Below are 24,096 nucleotides of genomic sequence, written 5' to 3'. Positions count from 1 at the left end.
TGGGAGAAATATCAATAACCTCAGATATACAGATGACACCACCCTTATGGCAGAAAGCGAGGAAGAACTAAAGAGCTTCTTGATGAAAGTGAAAGAGGAGAGTGAAAAAGTTGGCTTAAAGCTCAACATTCAGAAAACTAAGATCATGGCGTCTGGTCCCATCACTTTATGGGAAATAGATGGGGAAACAGTGGCTGACTTTATTTTGGGGGGCTCCAAAATCACTGCAGATGGTGATTGCACCCATGAAATTAAAAGACATTTGCTTCTTGGAAGAAAAGCTGTGACCAACCTAGATAGCATATTAAAAAGCAGAAATATTGCTTTGCCAACAAAGGTCCGTCTAGTCAAGACTATGGTTTTTCCAGTAGACATGTATGGATGTGAGAGTTGGACTATAAAGAAAGCTGAGCGCCAATGTATTAATACTTTTGAAGTGTGGTGTTGGAGAAGACTCTTGAGAGTCCCACAGCAAGGAGATTCAACCAGTTCATCCTAAAGGAAATCAGTCCTGAATGTTCTTTGGAAGGATTGATGCTAAAGCTGAAATTCCAATACTTTGGCCACCTGATGGGAAGAACTGACTCGTTGGAAAAGACCCTGATGCTGGGAAAGATTGAAGGTGGGAGGAAAAGGGGACGACAGAGGATGAGGTGGTTGGATGGCATCACTGACTCAATGAACATGAGTTTGAGTAAGCTCTGGGAGTTGGTGATAAACAGGGAAACCCGGCATGCTGCAGTCCATGGGGTCACAAAGAGTCGGACACGACTGAGAGACTGAACTGAACTGAACTTCTTTTAAGAATTCAATCATATCAGATCGCTCCATCCACATCTTTGAAACATAAATAGACAAACGTACTTGATCTTCCCATCTATATCCCTTTTTCTAGATCCCCTCTGCCTAGGTCTCCACTTTCTTGCCCTCTTGTCCCACGTGAATACAGGGTGTGGGTGAGCAACAATTTGCCATCCATCAATTAGGGAGAGAGATGAGCTGATATAATTCACTCAGAAGGATAGATAATTGGACAGACAAGAAATGGTAATGTCCTGAAGAAAAAATACAAAGGTATGGAAAGAATGGATTCATAAGGATTTGATAACTGACTAGACATGGGAGAGAGCAAGGAGGAGTCTATATCTGCTTGAGAAATAAACAGATAAAGTAACCTAGGGAATGAGAGATGAAAAAGGGAGAGGTAGTTAGGTAGAGTTAGAGTTTTAATTGGCCCGTGAACACTTAGGCAGGTTAAGGAAAACTGTATCCCTTTTCTCCAAAGAGCAAACTCCAACTTTGAAACTCACATCCAAGTCTGGTGACCAAGAACAGGTTAAAACAGGTGATGTGACATCTCAAGGAGAACATACAGGAATGTTCAGGATTGGGTTTTTTTCATGAGTTTGTGAAATAAAAATATCTCCTGCCATATCAATAAACAAGAAATGTCACAGACATCAATGATTTCTGGTCTCCAGTTGTGAATGAGGGCTCCCAAAACTGATCCAGGGGATGCTGCCACCCCTCCATGGTGATTGCTGAGGAGCTGGGGAAAGCAAGAAGCAGCCATCTGCCACTCCTTAAGGGGAGCAAGGATTGGCCCCAGATAGCTGAGCTGCATATGGAAGGATTGAATCAAGTGAGTCCAGAGGCTTGCATCTTCCCAGAAACAGAACGCTAAATTCCTTAACTTGGTACCTGATCTTTGATGTTCAGACTGCCTCTCCCTTTGTTGCAAACTTGTATATAACCTGACTTCCCTTCCTGCCTGCTTGGAGCAGTTTTCTCAGAGCTACCGAGATGCTGTCTCCAGGGCTTAGACTCCTAAGCATTCCCACCAAATAAAATAACTCTATAAGGTTCTGACTACATTTTCTGGTTGGCAAATTCATCTTGCTAGGAAGGAGAGTGTGAATGTGGACCAAGTTTAGATGCTTTTTCTAGGTAAGAGTGACCTGGAACATTTGTGATCCCAGGCAAAGTCTCATTAGCCTTTGAAGAAGGCGAGAAAACATGGCAGTGCACTCATCGTGTATTTCCTTTGAGGAAAATGGTGTTTGAGGACCAACCATCTAAAAGCATTTGATATGGAACTTGGTAATTATTAACAAGCAAAAGAAAGTTACTTTAATCAGAATATTTCATTTTGAGCAATTTCCATATAACACCATCACAGGTCAGCCTCTATTGAAATACAGGCAATTAGAATATCTGACGGAGAAGGTAATGGCAGCCCACTCCAGTACTCTTGCCTGGAAAATCTCATGGATGGAGGAGCCCAGTAGGCTGCAGTCCATGGGGTCACAAAGAGTCGGACACGACTGAGTGACTCCCCTTTCACTTTTCACTTTCATGCATTGGAGAAGGAAATGGCAACCCACTCCAGTGTTCTTGCCTGGAGAATCCCAGGGACAGGGGAGCCTGGTGGACTGCCGTCTATGGGGTCACACAGAGTCGGACATGACTGAAGTGACTTAGAAGCAGCAGCAGAACATCTGAGGCATCATCTTGTATTTAATACAACATCACAGGAAAGCCACTGTGGATGTTCCCGGGACACTGAGTTCAACATCATCGTACCCAGGGTCCCCTTTCTCCCCCTGGAGTAGGCAGGGGCTCTGTTCTCCTTTCCCAGGATCAGCTTCCTTTCTAGAGACATTTAGAGAAGAACCTGAAAGAGCAAAGAGAAGCATAATTAGAACGGAGACAAAGGAACTGGACAGTGTGTTGGAAGCTTGTTAAACAAGTGATGATGACAAAGCATCCCTGGGACCCAGGTGTGGGCAGGAGGCTCAGACTATTTCACACCAGTTACAGTGCAGATGGATCCAGGCTGTCCTCTCAGATCCGGTCCATGTGGTCTCTGGGGCCTCAGTTCATATGGAAATTCTGCATCACAGGAGACCTGTGCTCACACAGGAGCTCTGGGAAGATCTGCTTCCAGGCTACACACTAGCAAGGAGATGCCCAGGAACAGTAAGAGCATAACAACAAATTTAAATGTTCTCCTCTCACAGCTGACAGATGTGAAATCACAGTGAGAGGGAGAGTGGACACAGGGAAAATCTGAGTTCCTCACTCATAAACCAACTCTGCTCTTAGTAGCCTTGATGCATGTTCCCAAATGTCCACAAAGAGAATCACGGGAGCATCCACAGATGGCCCCTCCCAGGGACCACACAGGCCCTCAGATGGATAAATACTCTCTTCCAGAGAAAGAGTGTTTTCTCTTGACAACTGAAATATCTGGAGGAAATTAGACCTTAGCTGACCATCAGCTCCGAGTCAATGATCCACCAACATGGCTTAATGTTAAGGCCACCATATACCATAGACTTTGTATATGTCATTGCAACCTTATACACAGACCTCATCTTAAATTATCAGATGACTCACAAATTTCAATACTGCAATACATTTTTAAAATTTCTGTCTTTCATGTTCAGGGCAGCACAGAGATGTTATCAAAACACTTGTCTATTTTTGGATTTGGTAAATATGCTCAATTAATCTGTAAGCTATCTATTTCTTTTGACTACTACACAATGTTTGTGGGATTTTAGTTCCTTGACCAGGGATTGAACCCAGGCCCTAGCAGTGAAAGTGCAGAGTCCTAACCACTGGATTACCAGAAAAGCCCCTAATCTATAAATTTTAATGTAGTTATATCACAAATAAAATGAAAATTTATGTTGCACTATGGGGACATAAATGCCAAAAGTAGAGTGATTCCTCACCCCCCCCAAGGAGTCTGACAGCATTAAAGATGGCATATGGTTGAGAAGTGAAGTGCTAGTTACTCAGTTGTGTCTGACTCTTTGCAACGCTATGAACTGTAGCCCACCAGGCTCCTCTGTCCCTTGGATTCTCCAGGCAAGAATACTGGAGTGAGTAGACATTCCCTTCTTCAGGGGCTCTTCCTGACCCAGTGATCAAACCCAGGTCTCCTGCAATGCAGTTAGATTCTTTACCATCTGAGCCATCAGGGTGGCTCATCAAATGCATGAGATATCCATATTTTGAAACTGCAGAGAGGCTGGGCATTGAGGAGCTCAAATTCACCTTTTCCAGGACAAAGACCGAAGATTTCAGGGGATCAGCTAATCTCCCCACTCACCTGTCTGAGACCTCATCCCATCTTCCTTCTCTGGGAGCACTTCCTCCTCACTCCCCTGAGAGTCATGAGGAGCCCCAGTCACTGATACCTCTCCACCATCATCGTAATCCTCACCAAGGGCAACAGTCCTCTGATCTGGCGCTTCTGAGGGCAGAGCAAGGGTCAGATGAAACCACAGTAAGGGGGTTGGTCTGAGAAAACCTAAGATCCTTCTGACCCAGAGTTTCTGAGCTGCTAGAGGCACCAGTCACTCCTTGTTTTAAAAGATTTTTTTCTCTAAGACCATGTTTCATTTTGATGTGTCCATAAACCAAAACATGATTTTACATATCTTAATATTTCCTGTTTGAAAAATATATATTCCAAAATAACTGTCTTACCATTGAGCATTACTCAATTATTTTAACAAATTGTGCTTTACAGAAATTACTTTTAAAATCAATGTGTGCCTGTTGTGATTCTGGACACAGAGAGCCCCACCCCAATGTGAGACATCACAGAACAGTCAGAGAAAGGGAAGGACGGACCCCATCTGGACACAATGGATGCCTCTGGTCCATCAAATGAAGACTGCTCCCCTTGCATCTCGTCTCTATGAGGGAAACTCTCCTCCCCAAAGCCCAGCTGAGGTAGGTCTACCTCTATTACCTGGAGCAGATATGGAGTCATTGTTGTCCTCACCATCTGACAGGAGGCCTAAAGTGGAGACAAACATCACACAACACACAGAATGACCCTCCCCACACTCACGGGACCTGTGTTAAGACTGGGAAGGGGCAGACCTGGATCCTGCAGTGTAGATGGGGGCTGGGGGCTCATGAGGCTCTGAGAGGCCACCCTGCCACTTTGGAGAGCTGCCTCTATAAGCCTGGGGCACACCCGTGGGATCTGTGAATGCTGAGAAGGTGTTCACAGCCAGTGGGAGGTGACAACCAGAGGTCCCAGGAAGGCAGGCAGAGACACCCACCTGGGCTGCCCTGAAGACCCTCCTTCTGAGTCATGAGGTAATCAGGCTCCTCATACACAGCTTCAGCAAGAGCATCTTCATAGCTGGATAAGGCTGAGAGATCCCCTAGCAGGTCAGAGATGCGGCCCCAGACACCCTGATCCAGCAGACCCACCTTCATCTCCCCTATGCTCACACAGAGGCTGCCTGGACCTCAGCATCATCTCTTACCCTGTGCACCATGTTGGCACCTTCTCCCCTCATCTGACCTGAATCCACAGCTCAGCCCTGACTCTTTCTGGTCTCACAGGAGAGGCCATGACATATGAGAGTTCACACCCCAGTCCTAAGAACCTCTGTATGTTCAGCCCTTAGAGCTCAGCACAGAGCACGTGGAGCTCTACAGACTCAAAACAGAGACCGGCCCAGGTTCCCCTCCTCACACCTGCCCCATCTCCTGCCTGCACACACTCTCCCTGGTCCCCAGTTCGCCCTGCAGCCCCCCTCTGCACTCAGCTCTCCATCTGAGCAGCTGAGTCACCAGGATGATGAGGACCAGGAAGAGAAGAGACCCCAGGATGAGGTAGAGGACCCCAGGCAGGGAGAAGATGCCAGGGAGAGGATTTGAGGCTGGTCTGGCCCCCAAGGAAAGCAGGGCAACAGGGTGTGAAGAAGGCCCTGGGCACAGAGAAACCCCCTGTACCAGCATTTCTGGGGGCTCTGGATGATGGTATCCTAGCCTCAGACACAAATATACCAATAGTGACTGGGCTCCTCCAGGTCTCATCCTGAGACAAGTCAACTCCACTCTGGCTAGTGTGGCCCCGATGCAAAGCCGGGGATTGTCAGGGAGCTGCCCTGCCGAGACAGCCTCTGAGGACCTGGCTCATCTCTTCTCCTTGGGCATCAAACAGTCCTGAGACCCGCACCTCACTGCTGAGGAGCAACACTCAGGGGGAGGTAGGAGAATGGGAGAACTTTAGAATCTGCACCACCGGAACTAGACTCTTGGATCCTGGGCCTGAGAAACATGTGGCCCTGGGAACCAAGGCAGGGGTGTTCCCCATCATAATGCCCCAGCTCCTTCCCAACAGCCAGGACTCCGTAGGCTCTTTCATCTCCGGAGTTGTCAGAGAGCCCACAGAACAGGTTACCAGAATCTGAGTATTCTCCCCTGCCCATGGATGGACCACAGTACCTGCTGTAGTCGAGGGCAATGTTGTCCTTGCACCTAAAGAGAAAACAGGAGATTGGGTAAAGGGAATTGGCCAGATCACAGGGTAACCCATTTTTCCCTCCTGAGCCCTGAAATCACCACCTCAGTCTCCATGACATCAGTGTCCAGTCCTCCCAGCTTCACTGTGCTAGATCAGAGCCCTAGCACCCAGACACTCTCTGAACACAAACTCCCCACCACCCATGGTCCAGCCCGCTGTCCCCGTGCTGCCCCAGCTCGCCCAGGGTGGACCCCGAGCCCCTCACTCACCAGAGCACCTCACACCAGCATCCTCCTCGTGCTTGCAATCGCTCTGCCCCCAGGGCTACACAGCACAGTCCCAGAGGGAAGACTCCCGGCCCCCGCACCACACCTTGTCCAGCCAGATGCTCCCATTTCCAGGGCCAAATGCTGCAGACCGCATGGCTTCCAGGGCCTGGCCACAGCCCAGCTGCTGACACACCACCTCAGCCTCTGTCAGGCTCCAGGAGTCATCACACACGGTGCCCCCAGGAGCCGCTGTGCCAGACCTCCACCCGCCCTGAGCACTCGCTGTCTCCTCCCCTGAGCCGGAGCTTCTCTCTGTCTGAAAAGGCAGCAGCCCCTCCTGTGACTGCCCTGGTGGGAGGAAGAAGCCCCTGGAAGCCACAGGGGAGGGGGCTGACATACCTGTGCAGGGGACAGCAGTTGGACAGCTCTTTGGTCTTCTTCCTGCACACAACGGGGAAACAGTGGATCAGGGACAGCTGGGGGTGGTCCTGTCCTCACATAAGATTATCTAAGGTCTGACTCAGTGCAAATGACATGTGAAAACACAGGCTCATTATCTACTGGTCTGAGACATTCAGTGCATGTGATCATCAGTTGAAATAACTGTAACTGTTCATCATTTATTGGTCTCCACACTCCACAACAAATACAAACACACACAGACACAGGCACATAGATATTTTGTAGACTCAACTTAAAATCTTCACTTAGACTGGAAAGCATAAATCACTCTAACAACATCCTTTGGGGTTGAGACAGACACAGAAACACAGTAAGTCACCTGCACACGAGATATAGGCTTCCTCCTTTGGAGAGCAGGAACTGTATTTCCAAGGGTCAGAAGGACACTGCCAGAGAGAGGTGTCAGTTTTCTGACACTGGATTCCATCTACCCACCGGGGTCTAGAACCTTCTCTAAGGGCAACAAAAGTGTCGAGGGTTCCACTGTCCCCACAGCCAAGCTGTCTGCAGATCATAGACACAGTGACGTCATATATGGGGTTATGGCAGACACTGCCCCAGGTCCCGTTGTAGGAAACTTCCAGCCACCCAGCACACTGCTGGTCCTTGCTCACCATCCTGAGGGACAGGAACTCTAAGATTGAAAGAGAGGAGACAGGACACAGTGAGCACTCCGCTCAGGGCTCTGGGTCTTCCTGTCTCCCAGAAACTGTGACCATACATCCCTGACCCAACTGCGGAGATGCCCACTAGTTGACAAGACTATTGACAGGGTAACAGGCAGGAAGGCCAGAGGTCTCCAAAAGAGGAAATAGCCTGCAAGTATCAGACATTTTTATCTCTCTTAAGCAGCAGGAGGAAACAAACTAGTGATATTTTTTCCATCTCTATACAAATTTAAAAGGGGGTTTCTCTTAAAATACTGTATTGCCATAAGGACACCTGGTTTTGCCTGAAGTTCTCAAACCTAGAGATAACCAATGCCTTTTTCTTATGGAAATGTTTTTCTTAAGCTTGCAGATGACACCACCCTTATGGCAGACAGTGAAGAGGAACTAAAAAGCTTCTTGATGAAAGTGAAAGTGGAGAGTGAAAAAGTTGGCTTAAAGCTCAACATTCAGAAAATGAAGGTCATGGCATCTGGTCCCATCACTTCATGGGAAATAGATGAGGAAACAGTGGAAACAGTATCAGACTTTATTTTTGGGGGGCTCCAAAATCACTACAGATTGTGACTGCAGCCATGAAATTAAAAGACGCTTACTCCTTGGAAGGAAAGTTATGACCAACCTAGATAGCATATTCAAAAGCAGAGACATTACTTTGCTAACAAGGGTCCATCTACTCAAGGCTATGGTTTTTCCTGTGGTGATGTATGGATGTGAGAGTTGGACTGTGAAGAAGGCTGAGTGCCGAAGAATTGATGCTTTTGAACTGTGGTGTTGGAGAAGACCTTTGAAAGTCCCTTGGACTGCAAGGAGATCCAACCAGTCCATTCTGAAGATCAGCCCTGGGATTTCTTTGGAAGGAATGATGCTGAAGCTGAAACTCCAATACTTTGGCCACCTCATGTGAAGAGTTGACTCACTGGAAAAGACTGATGCTGGGAGGGATTGGGGGCAAGAGGAGAAGGGGACGACAGAGGATGAGATGGCTGGATGGCATCACTGACTCGATGGACGTGAGTCTCAGTGAACTCTGGGAGTTGGTGATGGACAGGGAGGCCTGGCGTGCTGCGATTAATGGGGTCACAAAGAGTCGGACATGACTGAGCAACTGAACTGAACTGATGCTAATATACTATGCATTTACCCCAAGCTCTGTCTTCAAGTTGGTTCCGCCTCTTGGCTCAGAACCTACTTGACAAACCAGTACGTTATACTCAGGTATTGTTCCCCTAATCTGTGTAAATGAAACTATTTGTATGGTGGTCTGCCCTTCTTCAAGATTCAAGTTAATCATTTTATGGCCCAGGATAAGCCATTTGGTGCCAAGATTATCCCAAAATGCATGTTATGGGTGAGGGGCCTGGTGCCATTCTGAATTTTAAGACATTCCTTTCTTTCTTTAACAGACTGCTAGTGACTATGTAACATCCAGCTGAAGACTAGCAGAGGGGTACTATTTCTGCCCCCTTCTGATGCCTATGTCAGAAGCTTTCTCTATCTCCTTTATACTTTAATAAAACTTTATTACACAAAAGCTCTGAATGACCAAGCCTCGTCTCTGGCCCCAGATTGAATTCTCCTCCAGGGGCCAAGAATCCCGGCATCTTTGCATGATTCAACAACAACCTTTCACTATCATTGCTTCACTTCTACCTGACTTTGTCCATTTGTGTCTGTCTTTCTATTTCTACCACGATGATGTAGTGGATACAAACAGAGAAAGACCTACCAGGGCACCTGTGGGATGGAGAACTGACTCCTGCCTCCTGAAAACAAACTCTTAAAACGGTTTGTGAATGGAATGTGATGTGGGTATTTGGGGAGGAATGCAAAATAACGGAGCCACAAATGTCCACATACCAATCCTTAGTACCTGTGAATATGTACCTGACCTAGCAAAAGGAACTTTACAGATGTAACAAACTTAAGGACCTTGGGATGTTTAGACCCCAGTTTAAACACCTCCTTAGCCGCACTATCCTAGAAATGGACAACCCTTCCCATTTCCAGTCAGAGGGAAATGTAAGTGAGGAAGAATGGTCAGAAGAAGCGCTGTTGTTGAAGAAGTAAGACCCAAGCCAAGGAATGAGACCACACAGAAACCAGGAAAGGCTGGGAAAGGGGTCCTCCAGGAAGAACACAGCCCTGTGGACACTGGGATGTTGGCCCACAGAGATCCTCATCAGACTCCTAGCATACAGAACTGAACAGAGTAAGTCTGTACTTTCATTACATCATCCACAGGATCTCCAGACTGTCCTACCACAGTAGGGAGAGCCCTGCTTTAACGTGGAAACTGTCAGAAACGGCTCTGCCAGGAAACACTGCTGAGAAAAAAGGACCACAGTCTCAGCTGCTGCAGTAGGAAGTGAAAGCACCTCGTCTTCACGTCTGCTGGAAACACAGGCCCCATGGGAGGAAGCCTCCTTCTCTAGTCCTTTCAGCATCTCTCCTTCAGGGCTCAGATCCCCGTCCTCCAGAGCCCCACCCCTCCCCCAAAGTGTGGACAGTGTGAAGTGCTGACCTCAGCAGATGACCCCCGTGTCCTCCTTGTGTCTGCAGTCATGCCGCACCCAGCCCTGGGAAGGACACCTCCACACATGGGACTCCTTTCCTGTGCAGTTCAGGTCGTCCAGCCAGATGGGCCCTGATTCTGCCCCAAAGTGAGCAGACCTCGTGGCATTGAGGGCTTGTCCACAGCCCGGCTGCCTACATACCACGCGGGCATCGTCCAGGTCCCAGCCATCATCAGAGATGGTGCCCCAGGAGGCCTGGTCAAGGATCTCCACTCTCCCGGCACAGTGACCACCCCCATCAACCAGGCGGAGCTGTCTGCTGTCTGAGGAGAGAGAAATGGGAAAATGGGGTGGTGACGGGTGGTGAGGCGGGTGAGGGGACAGTGGGTAAGAAGGGTCTTCTGTCCTGTGGGACCCTCACCTGAGCAGTAGGGGGCGCTCTCCTCTGAGGCTTCAGAGCCTGCTGGTTCGGACACAGAGTCATTGCACTGGGGAAGCACCTGGGTCTGGTTTCCTGCAGAGACACCAATGATCAGAGGGCTGGGAGGGTTAACGTAAAGAAAACTAAATTAAGGTTAAAAAATGACCTAGCAGTGGAGCCTGAAATGAAAGCTGTGGCATATCAGTAAAGTTATCATAACTTTAGTATCCACTTTCTCTATGGAGAATTCTGCTTCTGACAGTGCCATAATTTGGGTTTAAGCCAAGTGTTGCACTAAGAATGAGTTGAATAAGGTGTGTTACTCCTAAATCTATCCCTAAGTAGAAGAAGCAAAACAAAATCCTTTCTGAAGAATTTCTACAATTTTTCATCTTCAATGTCTATCATTTAAACAAATACTTATACAAAAAGAGATTTCTCGGAAACTCAAGAGGCAAAAGGAAACATCGGAAAGAATATCCCAGGGTATCCAGCTATTAGAGTTACCAGACAGAGAATTTATTTGATTTTGTTAATTTATTATTTTTATTACTGGAAGATAATTGCTTTACAATGTTGTGTTAGTTTCTGCTGTACAACAATGTGAATCAGCCAAAAGTATACATATATACCCACCCCCTGAAGCCTCCCTCCCACCCCATCTACCATCCCACCCTTTTAGGTCATCACAGAGCATCTAGCTGAGCTCCCTGTGCTATATAGCAGCTTCCTGCTACCATCTGTTTCACATGTGACAGTGTATACATGTCAGTGCTACTCTCTCAATTCATCCTGCCCTCTCCTAACCACTGCAGTGTGTTCCCATCTGTTCTCTAGGTCTTCATCTCTATTTCTGCCCTGAAAATAGGTTCACCTGTACCCTTTTTCTAGATTCCATTGACAGAGAATTTAAACAGCCATGATTAAAATGCTCATAAAATTAACTCACAAGATATGTATCTTGGCAAGGAAATGATTACAAAAACAAAAATTCTAGAGATAAAAAACTTAATAGCTGGAATTAAGAACTAGAGAACGAGTGTATCTCAGTGGTAGATCAGCATAAGGTAGAAAGAGTACAATGGAAGATCAGAGGACAAATATTCCTCTATTTAGAAATGCTGGTCACATGGTAAGTGTCCCAGTTATAGTGCTGTAAAACAAATTCCCCCCAAAACTTAGCAACTAAAGCAAAACATATATACTTCAGTTTGCTTATGATTTCCTGGGTGTAATCTGAGAAAGACTCAACTTGGCAGTTCTGTCTTGGGGTTTTTCATGTGGTTGCACTTAGATGTCATCTGGGGCTGAAGTTTGCTGAGACTTGACTGAACTGTGGTTAATAACTGTGGAAATTCCCTGAAGTATTTTAGGGATAAATGGACATCATGTCTGCAACCTAATTCAGAAAGAGTTTACATATTTAGGGACAAATGGAACAGGAGGGGGACAGACAGAAAAAGAGAGGGAGACAAACAGAGAGATAAAGATAAAAGCAAAATAGGACTTGCAATTCAAGATGGCAGAGTAGAAAGAATGAATATGAAATAGAAAAAGTGAAACATACTAGATAAAAGTAAAAGATCATGTTTCACTTTTTCTATTTCATATTCAGTGCTCCCATTTCATTTAGTTTATATTCTCCAATTTCTCCATCTCTTTTTTTTTTAATGTTCTTACTCAAGCCTTTATTAAGTGTAGTAGAAAAGCTTTTGTACACATGTATAATTATGTATAACATGTATATTTTAGAAAACATAAATTTTTGCCTAACTAAAAAGTTTATGACATTTTGATTCCACTTGTTTGACTTAGTATGACTAGAATGCTAGATTTCTAATTTAAAAATAGATATGCAACAAGTAACAGTGGTTTACTGTACAGCATAGGGAACTATAGTCAATATCTTGTAATAACCTATGATGGAAAATAATTTCAAAAATAATAATGTGTATTTGTGTAACTGAATCACTTTGCTGTGCACCTGAAACATTGTAAGTCAACTACACTTCAATAAAAAATATATATTTAAAATATATGTATTTTTTAAAAAGATTAAAGCAAAATACTAATATTGGGAAATCCAGGTAAAGGTCATCTGGGAATTTTTTTTTTTTCCCAAATAGTTTGGGATTTTTTTTTTTTAAACTTTACAAAATTGTATTAGTTTTGCCAGATATCGAAATGAATCCACCACAGGTATACATGTGTTCCCCATCCTGAACCCTTCTCCTTCCTCCCTCCCCATACCATCCCTCTGGGTCGTCCCAGTGCACCAGCCCCAAGCATCCAGTATCGTGCATCAAATTTGGACTGGCAACTCGTTTCATACATGATATTATACATGTTTCAATGCCATTCTCCCAAATCTTCCCACCCTCTCCCTCTCCAACAGAGTCCATAAGACTGTTCTATACATCAGTGTCTCTTTTTTTTTTTTTTTTTTCATCATCAGTGTCTCTTTTGCTGTCTCATACACAGGGTTATTGTTACCATCTTTCTAAATTCCATATATATGTGTTAGTATACTGTATTGGTGTTTTTCTTTCTGGCTTACTTCACTCTGTATAATAGGCTCCAGTTTCATATTCTTACAACTTTTCTGTAAGTCTCAAAAAAAATATTAAAAGGTGAAACAAGTCCAAAAAATTCATTCTTAGGACACTTTTACACACAAAAAAATATGAATAGCATCAAAAACAAAATGCCTAAGACAAAACCTAGTAGAAGATGGGCAAAACCTCTGAGAGAAATTCAAGACCTAACTGAATGGAGGGATATATGATGTCAATGAATTGGGAGACTCAAAATTGTTAATCATCCTCAAATTTATACATAGATTCAATCTAGTCACAATCAAAATACATTTAGGCTTTTTTTTTTGGGGGGGGGTGGAGGTGAAAAGTGACAAGCTGATTCCAAAACTTATACAAAATCCAAAAGGCCTAGAAAGACCAACACAGTTGGCAAGAAAAGAAACAGCATTAGAGGAGTTAATAAAAAGTAACACTCATAAATTAAAATCATTCGGACAGTGTAAAGATACAATACTTAAGAAATACAGTATTGGTGCCAGGACAGACAAATAATACAATGGAACAGAGTAGACTGTCATAAAGGACAGACACATATGCCCTTCTGCTTATGACAAAGGTGACACTGCAATGGGAAAAGAGCCTGTTCAGTAAAGGATTCTGAGTCAGTTGGATGTCCATATGAATCCTGGAGAAGGAAATGGCAACCTGACCCTTGTCTTACACAGATATCAATCCCAGAAGAAATGTACAATTATATGCAAGAGAAAGTAATTAAATTGCTATAATATTTCACCATGAAATATCTACCTTTTGAGACACAGATGCAAGAACAGACATTTGGACTCACTGGGAGGAGTTGTTGTTCAGTCGCTCAGTCATGTCTGATTCTTTGCGACTTCACGGACTGCAGCACACCAGTCTTCCCTGTGGTTCACCATCTCCCAGAGCTTGCTCAAACTCATGTCCACTGAGTCAGGGATGCTATCCAACCATCTAAACCTCTGTCGTCCCCTTCTTCTCCTGCTTTCACTCTTTCCCAGCATAAGGGTCTTTTCTAATGAGCCAGCTCTTCGAATCAGGTGGCCAAAGTATAGGAGCTTTAGCTTTAGCATCTGTCCTTGTAATGAATATTCAGGACTGATTTCCTTTAGGATTGATGGGTTTGATCTCCTTGCAGTCCAGGGGACTCTCAAGAGATTTATCCAACACCAGAGCTCAAAAGCATCAATTCTTCAGCATTCAGTCTTCTTTATGGTCCAACTCTCACATCCATACATGACTACTGGAAAAACCATAGCCTTGACTAGACAGACCTTTGTTGGCAAAGTAATGTCTCTGCTTTTCAATATGCTATCTATGTTGGTCATAACTTTCCTTCCAAGGAGTAAGTGTCTTTTAATTTCATGGCTGCAGTCACCATCTGCAGTGATTTTGGAGCCCCCCAAAATAAAGTCTGACACAGTTTCCACTGTTTCCCCATCTATTTGCCATGAAGTGATGGGACCAAATGCCATAATCTTCATTTTTTGAATGTTGAGTTTTAAGCCAACTTTTTCACTCTCCTCTGTCACCTTCATCAGGAGGCTCTTTAGTTCCTCTTCACATTCTGCCATAAATGTGGTGTCATCTGCACATCTGAGGTTACTGATATTTCTCCTGGAAACCTTGATTCCAGCTTATGCTTCACCCAGCCTGTCATTTCTCATGATATACTCTGCATATAAGTTAAATAAGCAGGGTGACAATATATGGCCTTGGCACACTCCTTTCCCAATTTGGAACCAGTCCATTGATCCATATCCTGTGGTCACTGCTGAGTTTTCCATATTTTATGGCATATTGAGTGCAGTATTTTCACAGCATCATGTTTTAGGATTTGAAATAGCTCAGCTAGAATTCCATCTAGCTTTGTTGGTAGTGATGCTTTCTAAAGCCCATTTGACTTTGTACTCCAAGATGTCTGGCTCAAGGTGAGTGATTATCTGAGTTATTAAGATTATCTGGGTCATTAAGATTTTTTGTGTAGCTCTTCTGTATATTCTTGCCACCTCTTCTTAATATCCTCTGGTCTGTTAGGTCCATATTATTTCTGTCCTATATTGTGCCCATCTTTGCATGAAATGTTCGCTTGGTATCTCTAATTTTCTAGAAGAGATCTCTAGTCTTCCCCATTCTATTGTTTTCCTCAATTTCTTTGCATTCTTCACTTAGGATGGCTTTCTTATCTCTCCTGGATATACCTTGGACCTCTGCATTCATATGGGTATACCTTTCCTTTTCTCCCTTGCTTTTCACTTCTATTCTTTTTTTTTTTTTTTTTTTAAATAAAAATTTTAACTCGTGGTCCGCGGCGGCTCTGGCCCAGACCGCGACCCCCACGGAACAAAAACGCACTCCCCAGCCATCTCCTTTCTCTCATCCACTTCTATTCTTTTCTCAGCTATTTGTAAGGCCTCCTCAGACAGCCACTTTGCCTTTTTGCATTTCTTTTTCTTGGGGATGGTTTTGATCACCACCTTCTGTACAATGTCATGAACCTCTATCCATAGTCCTTCAGGCACTCTATCAGATCTAATCTCTTGAATCTACTTGTTAACGGGGGGATGATTTGAGAGAATACCATTGAAACATAATCATTACCATATGCAAAATAGATAGACATTGAGAGTTTGATGTATAATGCAGGGCTCCCAAATCTGGTGATCTGTGACAATCTGGAGGGATGGGGTGGGGAGGAAGATGGGAGGAGGGTACAGGATGGAGGGGACAAATGGATGCCTATGGCCGATCCATACTGATGTATGGTGAAAACCATCACAATACTATAAAGTAGTTATCCTCCAATTAAAATAAATAAATTTTAAAAAGAGAAATTACCTTTTTAAGCCAGTTTTCCCTCACCATCTGCTCTTAGGGACATTTCACTCCAGGAGCATCCTAAGTACCAGTAGCCTTTCCCTCTCTCTTACCTGAGCAGATCACAGAGGCTGTGTTGCCACGGGAAAAGTCAGGATGACTCAGAGCAGTCACAGGGCAACTCCACAGGAAGGACTCAGCCCCTGAGCAGTGAAATCGGGCTGTTGATATCCTATCACCTCCTTCCACCAAGTGTGATCCTCCGGGGGTGGAGATGGCCACTCCACAGCCAGGCTGACGACAGACAACATTGGCATTGGCCAAACTCCAGTGGGAGGCACAGAGCACTCTCCATTGTCCAGAAATCTTCATCTCCACCTGCCCCTCACACTGAGAGGAGCCGTTTGTCATGAGCCGGACTTCTGAATATGCTGGATATGAGATAACAGAATTTCAGAAACATCTCATGATTTCTCACCTGAACAGAATGTGCAGAGAGGTTAGTCCTGACCTACATCTCACCTGAAAGGACAAGCTGAACAGCTCCACTGTGGTGACAAGTGCCCCCTGGACAGGGCACTCTGGGGCAGGACCAGAGCTTAGGCTCCTCCCCCTCACACCTGAACTCTTCAGCCCAGACCCGGCCATCTGACTCTCTGAAGAGCTCATGTCCCAGGACAGACACAGCCTTGCCACACCCCAGCTCTGCACAGATGACTTGGGCAGTGGGGAGTGTGAAGTTTCCATCAGACACTGGGATCCAGTCTTCTCCAGAATAAACTTCTACTCACCCAGAGCAGGGTCCATCTGCTCCAACCAGACGCACAAATCCTGAGAGAAACAAATAAATAAACCCACTGCATGTTCATGATCCTGGCTTGGCAACTGGAAACATGTCACAGGCAATGGTGTGAAAGCTTTTATTTTCCAGGACTGAGGCATGAAGAGAAAATTTGACAGTGTCAGAATTGCATTTTCATGGGCGAGTTTTGGAAGAGAAATCCAGAAGGATTTGCAGAGTCAGTTTGGAATGGCTGAATTCCGAAAACCTATATTTGATGTTGGTTAGGATGTGAATTCCTCATTTAAGGGTCTGGAAACTATAGGGCCCAAGGAAACTGCACTGCAATGGGCATCAGACTTGGGTGCAGAACTGAACTAACCCAGAGTGAAATAGGTCCCTGGGATTCAAGAGTTTAGAGAACTGAGATCCAGACAAGGTTAGAAGGCCATCCTGACATTTCTGGGGCTAGAAGTCCAGCCGGATTTTTCTCAGGAGTCAGTACTCAAGTCACTGATACAAGGGAAATCAACTGAGAGATCTGAGTGCAGGTCAATCTATAAACAGACTTATGACTCATGGAAGGAAAGCTAGATATTATAAGAAGTCTACTTCTTATGTTTCCCATGTATTTCTCATAATCTCTGATGGTGAAAAATTCCAAGAATTTCTTATCCAACTTGAATTGTGAAAAGAAATTGTCCACAGATGAGTTTGAATATGAAGAAAGGTCAGAGTCATAGGAGAAAGGGTTGGTCCTAGCCATCTTTCAAGAAAGCCTAGGATTTACCAATGAACCCAGGAGAGAATGAGTTCTCAGTGGGACTATACAAGATGACTAACTGTGTTGATTAGTTCATATTACTGGTTTTCTTCCAACACATGAGAATCTTAGCAAATGCTATGGAGTGGAGGTAATTTAATGTTTTTAAATTCTATCTATATGCTAAATGGTGCTTCCCAGGTGGCACTAGTGGTAAAGAAGCCCCCTGCCAATGCACAAGTTCAATCCCTGGGAGGAGGGCATAGCAACCCACTCCAGTATTCTGTCCTGGAGAATCCCATGGATGAGGGAGCCTGAAGGGCTACAGTTCATAGAGTCACAAACAGTCAGACATGACTGAAGAGACCTAGCATGCACTCATATGCTAACTGCAAACTACTTTCCTATTTCTTGAGAAATAGTCATCATGCTGTAAAAAAAAAAAAAAAAAAAAGGAGAGGGAGAATAAGAGAAGACAGAGCAAACAGCCATATATAATTTACAGATTTCTACATTACAAAAGCCTCGATATGGATGAAAGAAAGATTTGGGGAAAATATTTGTCCAGCAAGTTTTTAACACACTTTACCCCTTCCATTTGCTCCTTCCATCTATGACTTAACCCTGTTTCCCTTTCCCATTTCTCCCACTGCAGACAAGAGAAAACAATCCTAAGAGCTACAAATGGATGGAAAAGAGACTCTGAAAGGGAAGAACTTCTGTAGGAGTGGAGTGTGGGTGGGATGAGGGGTAGGTTAAACTGGGAGTGGATGGAGTATGAAACTGAAAGAGGGAGACTAAGGGAAAGACTCACAACATGATTTGACCCTCAGGGACCACATTTTGGATAGAGGAAAGGTAACCTAATGAAAATAATAAAACTTCTCATCATAAAGAACAATTTTTAAATACATTTGCCTGATTTCTGACTGTGCTTATAATTATTTATGTACACAGTGGAATTCTTTTTGGTAAAGGACTCTGATTTCATAAGTATGAGAACATTGAAGGTTCAGAAAGAATATTTCAACAGAATAAAAATCTACTATAGAGAACAGGAGAGAACAGAAAAGACACTATAGAAATTAATGAATCGAAGGACCAGCTTGACCACTTATCCAAGAGGCAATGGTGAGAGCCAGGATGATCTGTTAGCCTTTGTTACTTACCCACTTTCAACTCCCCAGCCCAGGTTAGGACATCTGGTGTGGTCTGGCTGGGAGTTTGGTCATAGGATACACATTCTAATTAAAACATTTTTACTTAACAGGTTGTTAGTTTCTATATCAATCCCATGAGATTACAAATTTAAAAAGAACAAGAAAGAAATATTTCTTGTATGCTATTTCATATACCAAGATACATGCTAAACACTCAAATATATGCTGAATAATCAATAAAGTCTTATACACATCACCATAGATACTTCTGAGACATATTATTATTTCTTTATTTTCTACTTGATTTTAAATTTTATATGAAGGGATATGTGTGTGAAAATTGTAAGAAAATTTGTGCAATAGGAGGCTGGTGTGAGTGGATAAAGGTATTAAATATAATAAAAATACATCCTTGTCTGGTCTCTTGTTGTACAGACCTCCTGTATCCTTAGGCACACGTAGCATCCTCCACACCACACCTGGACCCGCAGTGATGCTCAGAGAAACCTATATGGCCTTTGACATCTCCCATTGCCCTTCTTTTTCCTCTTAGCTACTATAAGTCTCCTCCACCTTCTTCAAAAATTACAGGTGTCCTCTTACTCCTATTCCTATCAAACAAGCCCCCAAACACAATTCTCTTATATCATTGAAGACATCAGGTATAAAATATTATTTACTACCACAAAACATAGGAATTCATATTTTATTGCCTATATCTTTGACTTGTCAGTGTGTGGCTAAGTGTTCCTCCAAAATTTTGGTTAATACAGAGGCTTTAAAGAAAAAAAAAGAACAGACAATCCTTTCTAGTAACAATGAAAGGAGAACCCAGACTCAGAACATTTCATCCACAACTCTATTGTCCTACCAGTCAAAGAGCTATGACTATTCAAATCTAAAATTTCAAAGGGGACTTGCAATTTAGCACAAATCCATAAGTTCCTCTCCGATTTGTTTGATGATGTCCCTCGTGCCTCCACTCCTACTAACCTAGCACAAAAATGTGTCTCGCACTATATATACAGAAAGGACTCCATCCTGGAAGGTACAGCCTCATTCTAGCCCTTTCCTCCCATGGGCTCACTGTGCAAAGCAGGTGCATGTGGTGATTTGCAAATGTTTCACTCTTCCAAAAGTAAATTGTATAAAAATGAGTATCAATTTTCATTGGGATATAGATTAAGCTATATCAGGTAAGATCACTGGAGAAGAAATAGCAGAGACTTGTAAGAGGAAAGTAGCAATAAATGAAGCCCATCAGGAAATCAGTCCTGAATATTCATTGGAAGGACTGATGCTAAAGCTGAAACTCCAATACTTTGGCTACCTGATGGGAAGAACTGACTCCTTTGAAAAGACCCTGATTCTAGGCAAGATTAAAGATGGGAGAAGAAGGGGATGACAGAGGATGAGATGGTAGGATGGCATCACCGACTCAATAGACATGAGTTTGAGTAAGCTTTGGCAGTTGGTGATGGATAGGGAAGCCTAGCATGCTGCAGTCCATGGGGTAGCAAAGAGTCAGACACCACTGAGTGACTGAGCTGAACTGATCACTCACAGATACTTTATGCATTCAAGGAGGATATCTCAGACGTCTCTAGCCTACACATCTATTGCCCTGGTGATTAGACACCAGCTTCCTTGGAGCTTTCTGTTCTTTCAGTCAGTGGGCAATTCACTGATCATACCTGAGCAGATAACTCCTGCATCCTCCTCATGACCGCAATTGTGCCGCCCCCAGCCCTGGGAAGGGCACTGCCACACGTGGGACTCCATTCTTTCACAATACACATGATCCAGCCAGATGGGTATTGATCCCGCCCCAAAGGGAGCAGACTCCACGGCACTGAGGACTTCTCCACAGCCCAGCTGCCTGCACACCACACGGGCATCATCCAGGTCCCAGCTGTCATCACAGATGGTGCCCCAGGAACCCTGGTGAAGGATCTCCACTCTCCCGGCGCAGGGCCCGCCCCTGTCCACCAAGCAGAGCTGTCTGCTGTCTGAGGAGACAGAAATGGGACAATGGGGTGCTGACCAGGAGATGAGAAAGATCTTCTGTCCTGTGGGACCCTCACCCGAGCAGTTGGGGGCGCTCTCTTCAGAAGCTGATGCTGTGGAGCCATTGCCCTGTGGAACATTTGGATCTGGTTTCTTATGGAAGTGATAAGAGTATAACAAGGATGAAAATGGACAAAAACAGGAAATATTACTACTAGGTAGTCTGAGACAGATGGTGTTACAAGGTCCTATCAGAGTTAACATTCTGATTTGTAGAGCTCTGCACAGAATCTGAGAAACATTTACAGGAAATGTTGGTCTCTCTACCCTGAGGGGTTAAATGAGTTCAGAGTCACAGGATTAGGCTGGTAGCTGGATGTATTCTTTACAAGCTACACACTCTTGGTCATTGACTTTAGAGTCAGGCAGTGGCCTCATCAGAAGCCTCGGGGAGCAGCCATCAATCCTCTATCATTAAAATCGTTCTCCTTGGTATAGTCATGAGAACTGAAAAACAAATGGTCTGTGAGACACCATGGTTTACCCCAGAATAGTTCACTTATGATTCTAAGCTTCAAACTCCAGATCTGGATACTTAGTTTCAAAAAAATATAATCTCTTTGAGTAGATTAAACAACCCTGCGTGAGAGATTATGTCAGAAGATATTGACTGACATTGGCCAGATTCCACTGGGAATCACAGAATGTAGCTTCTTCTCCCAAATGAATATAATCACTCCTTGGACTTTGTGTCAGGAATTGCTATTATCTAAAATTTGGAGTTATTTGTTCTCTAGGGTAAAATATGTATTTCTAACTCTCAGAGCAAAAATATGTTATATTCCTGATTTGAAAGCCTTTGAACAAACAATATTGACAGACACACTGCATTATTCTCTCCTTTGATACATAACCAGTCATGGAAAGAAAGGTTAAATGATGTCTATCACTGTCGTAGTTTAAGTAAGTGAAAAGTAGAGAATAAAACCTCAAATTCTGTACTTCCATGAAGAATGGAAGAGAAAGCAGGCCAATGGTCTTGTTAGACACAACTTTAAATGGTGGAAATTTTCTTTAAGTAAAGGTATCACTGGAAAAGACTCTGATGCTGGGAGGGATTGGGGGCAGGAGGAGAAGAGGATGAGAGGATGAGATGGTTGGATGGCATCACCAACCCGATGTACGTGAGTTTGAATGAACTCCAGGAGTTGGTGATGGACAGGGAGGCCTGGCGTGCTGCAATTCATGCAGTCGCAAAGAGTCAGACATGACTGAACGACTGAACTGAACTGAAAAGTATCAGAAATTTGTGGACACAACATGGACTAAATATGTTAAAATTCTCAAGAGTGAAGATCATGTAATACGTTTCAATGTTAGCCAAGGATCTACAGCTTCTTTTTCTCTGGAGGAATTTCCCAATTTGGTGCCTGGATTAATGGCTCAGAATTTGGGCTCAGAGAAACACAGGACTCCTATTTGGACAGAGAAGCCAGCATAATTTGGGGTTACCTGGTGGTGAGACAGAATTGGAGACCTGAAAGCCTTTCTCACACAACAGATTTTTTTCCTCGAATACGTGCTCATTATACAAGCCATGAAGCTGGCAGGAAGCCAAAGATCTATGTCAAAAGTCTTGGAGAGCAGAGTAGATATTCCCTCATTCTCTTGGGTGCTGAGCTACCAAAATATCTCAACCAAAATCTTTGAAGGCCCATGCCACATGGACAGAGAGATAAGAGGTGGATTGAGTGCTACCAAAACCGCAACCTAGACTTGTTACAGCTCAGTTCTCAGTTGTATTTATATACTTGAGTGATCTTCAACCCTTCTCTTACTTGCTTAACAAAACAGAATATGAATCCTCTCAAGGGTTAGAAAATGTATCTGGAGGATCATTTTTTCAATGCTGAAGACATGGGATGACATGACATATTAACAAAGTGAAATAAAAAGAAAATAAGAGAAGGCAGAGACTCACATGATAGAGGTGCTGGAGTTAGCAGATATAGATTTTAACTAAGATCAATATATCGAGGAAAAAAGAGGAAATGAGAGAATAAATGGTGAAAAGATGAAAAACATTAACAACTTATTATAACTATAAAAATCAAGGAACAGTTACCAACTGAAAATAAAATGTCTAGAGAGTTGAATTAGTAAGTTTAGAAGAATTTTAGATAGAAATCAACACAGAATTACTGACTTAGAGGAGTCCTAGAGATGAGAGATGAGAAGAAGAAGGAGTGGGATAGGAGGAGAAGAGAAGCTAAGACAGAGGGACAGAGCAGCAGAAGTAATAATTGAAGATATAATAACTGATAATTTTTTTTTAAAATGGATGGATGGGCATGAAAACTCCCACACCTAGTAAAGCTGCTGAAAATCAAAGGAAAAAGGAAAATTTGGAATAATAACAGATATGTTTAATACAAAAGAAGGGGGAAAAGAGAGGAAAAAAGAACATAATGCATGTGGGTCAATTAAAAGGAAATGACAGATACTAGCCCAACAATACCAATAACTGCACTTACAGTAAATTGATTACTGCTGTTGCTAAGTCACTTCAGTCGTGTCCAACTCTGTGTGACCCCATAGACAGCAGCCCACCAGGCTCCCCCATCCCTGGGATTTTCCAGGCAAGAGTACTGGAGTGGTAAATTGATTAGATACTTCAAATTAATGCCCATCTTGATAAAACCACAAAATCCATGTAAATGCTACCATGAAGATATTCAGCTTATATATGAGGGTAAAGAAAGGTTGAAAGTAAAATGATGGGGAAAATGTACATACTGTGTGAATCCTAACTGTAAGAAAACTGGAATAGCTATATAAATGTCACAGAAAGTAGACTTCAAAGCAAGATGTGCTAATTGAGTTAAAGAGGGTATTTTCATGATTATAACAGGATACACCCTTAATGAAGATATTATAGATATTAAAATCCAAGAAAATGTCAAAACATTGCTTTGAAATATAGAATAATACTTGACAGAATGAAGAACGGAAATAGACAAAATCATAATCAAAATGTGGGGACTTTAACATGCATTTTGCAATAGCATGCAGACCAAGTATACAAAAAAGAATGAAGAACATAGCAGATGTAAACAACAGTTAGCTAAATAACATATATAGAGCAATACACCCAACAATGAAAGAATTTGTTATTTACATTATTGTAAATTCACTGGAAAATTTCATTCTTAAATGATCATCAGTTCAGCTCAGTTCAGTCGCTCAGTCGTGTCTGACTGCAACTCCATGGACTGCAGCACACCAGGCCTCCCTGTCCATCACCAACTCCCAGAGTTTACTTAAACTCATGTCCATCGAGTCAGTGATGCCATCCAACCATTTCATCCTCTGT

The 24,096-nt window shown here is 43.5% G+C and overlaps 2 protein-coding genes across 2 annotated transcripts in view; one reads left to right on the top strand and one right to left on the bottom strand.

The window, feature by feature from the left end:
• The window catches only part of LOC139182962 (antigen WC1.1-like), a gene marked incomplete in the record, with an annotated part of 771,738 nt that overhangs the window by 472,560 nt on the left and 275,082 nt on the right, over positions 1–24,096 (top strand).
• On the bottom strand, positions 2,130–23,695 carry LOC109558599 (antigen WC1.1-like). The gene is given in 13 exon segments (XM_070788655.1): positions 2,130–2,674; positions 4,121–4,264; positions 4,769–4,816; positions 6,265–6,297; positions 6,553–6,790; positions 6,792–6,868; positions 6,952–6,993; positions 7,334–7,648; positions 10,207–10,521; positions 10,620–10,712; positions 16,126–16,443; positions 16,535–16,843; positions 20,411–23,695. Coding segments are annotated over 13 exon segments (2,655 nt in total). The 5' UTR covers positions 20,988–23,695; the 3' UTR covers positions 2,130–2,528.

The sequence above is a fragment of the Bos indicus genome, chromosome 5 (assembly GCF_029378745.1).
Source record: "Bos indicus isolate NIAB-ARS_2022 breed Sahiwal x Tharparkar chromosome 5, NIAB-ARS_B.indTharparkar_mat_pri_1.0, whole genome shotgun sequence".
In the NCBI taxonomy this organism is placed as follows: Eukaryota; Metazoa; Chordata; class Mammalia; order Artiodactyla; family Bovidae; genus Bos; species Bos indicus.
Note: the sequence above shows the minus strand (reverse complement) of the source record. Positions and strands in the feature narration are given on the sequence as shown.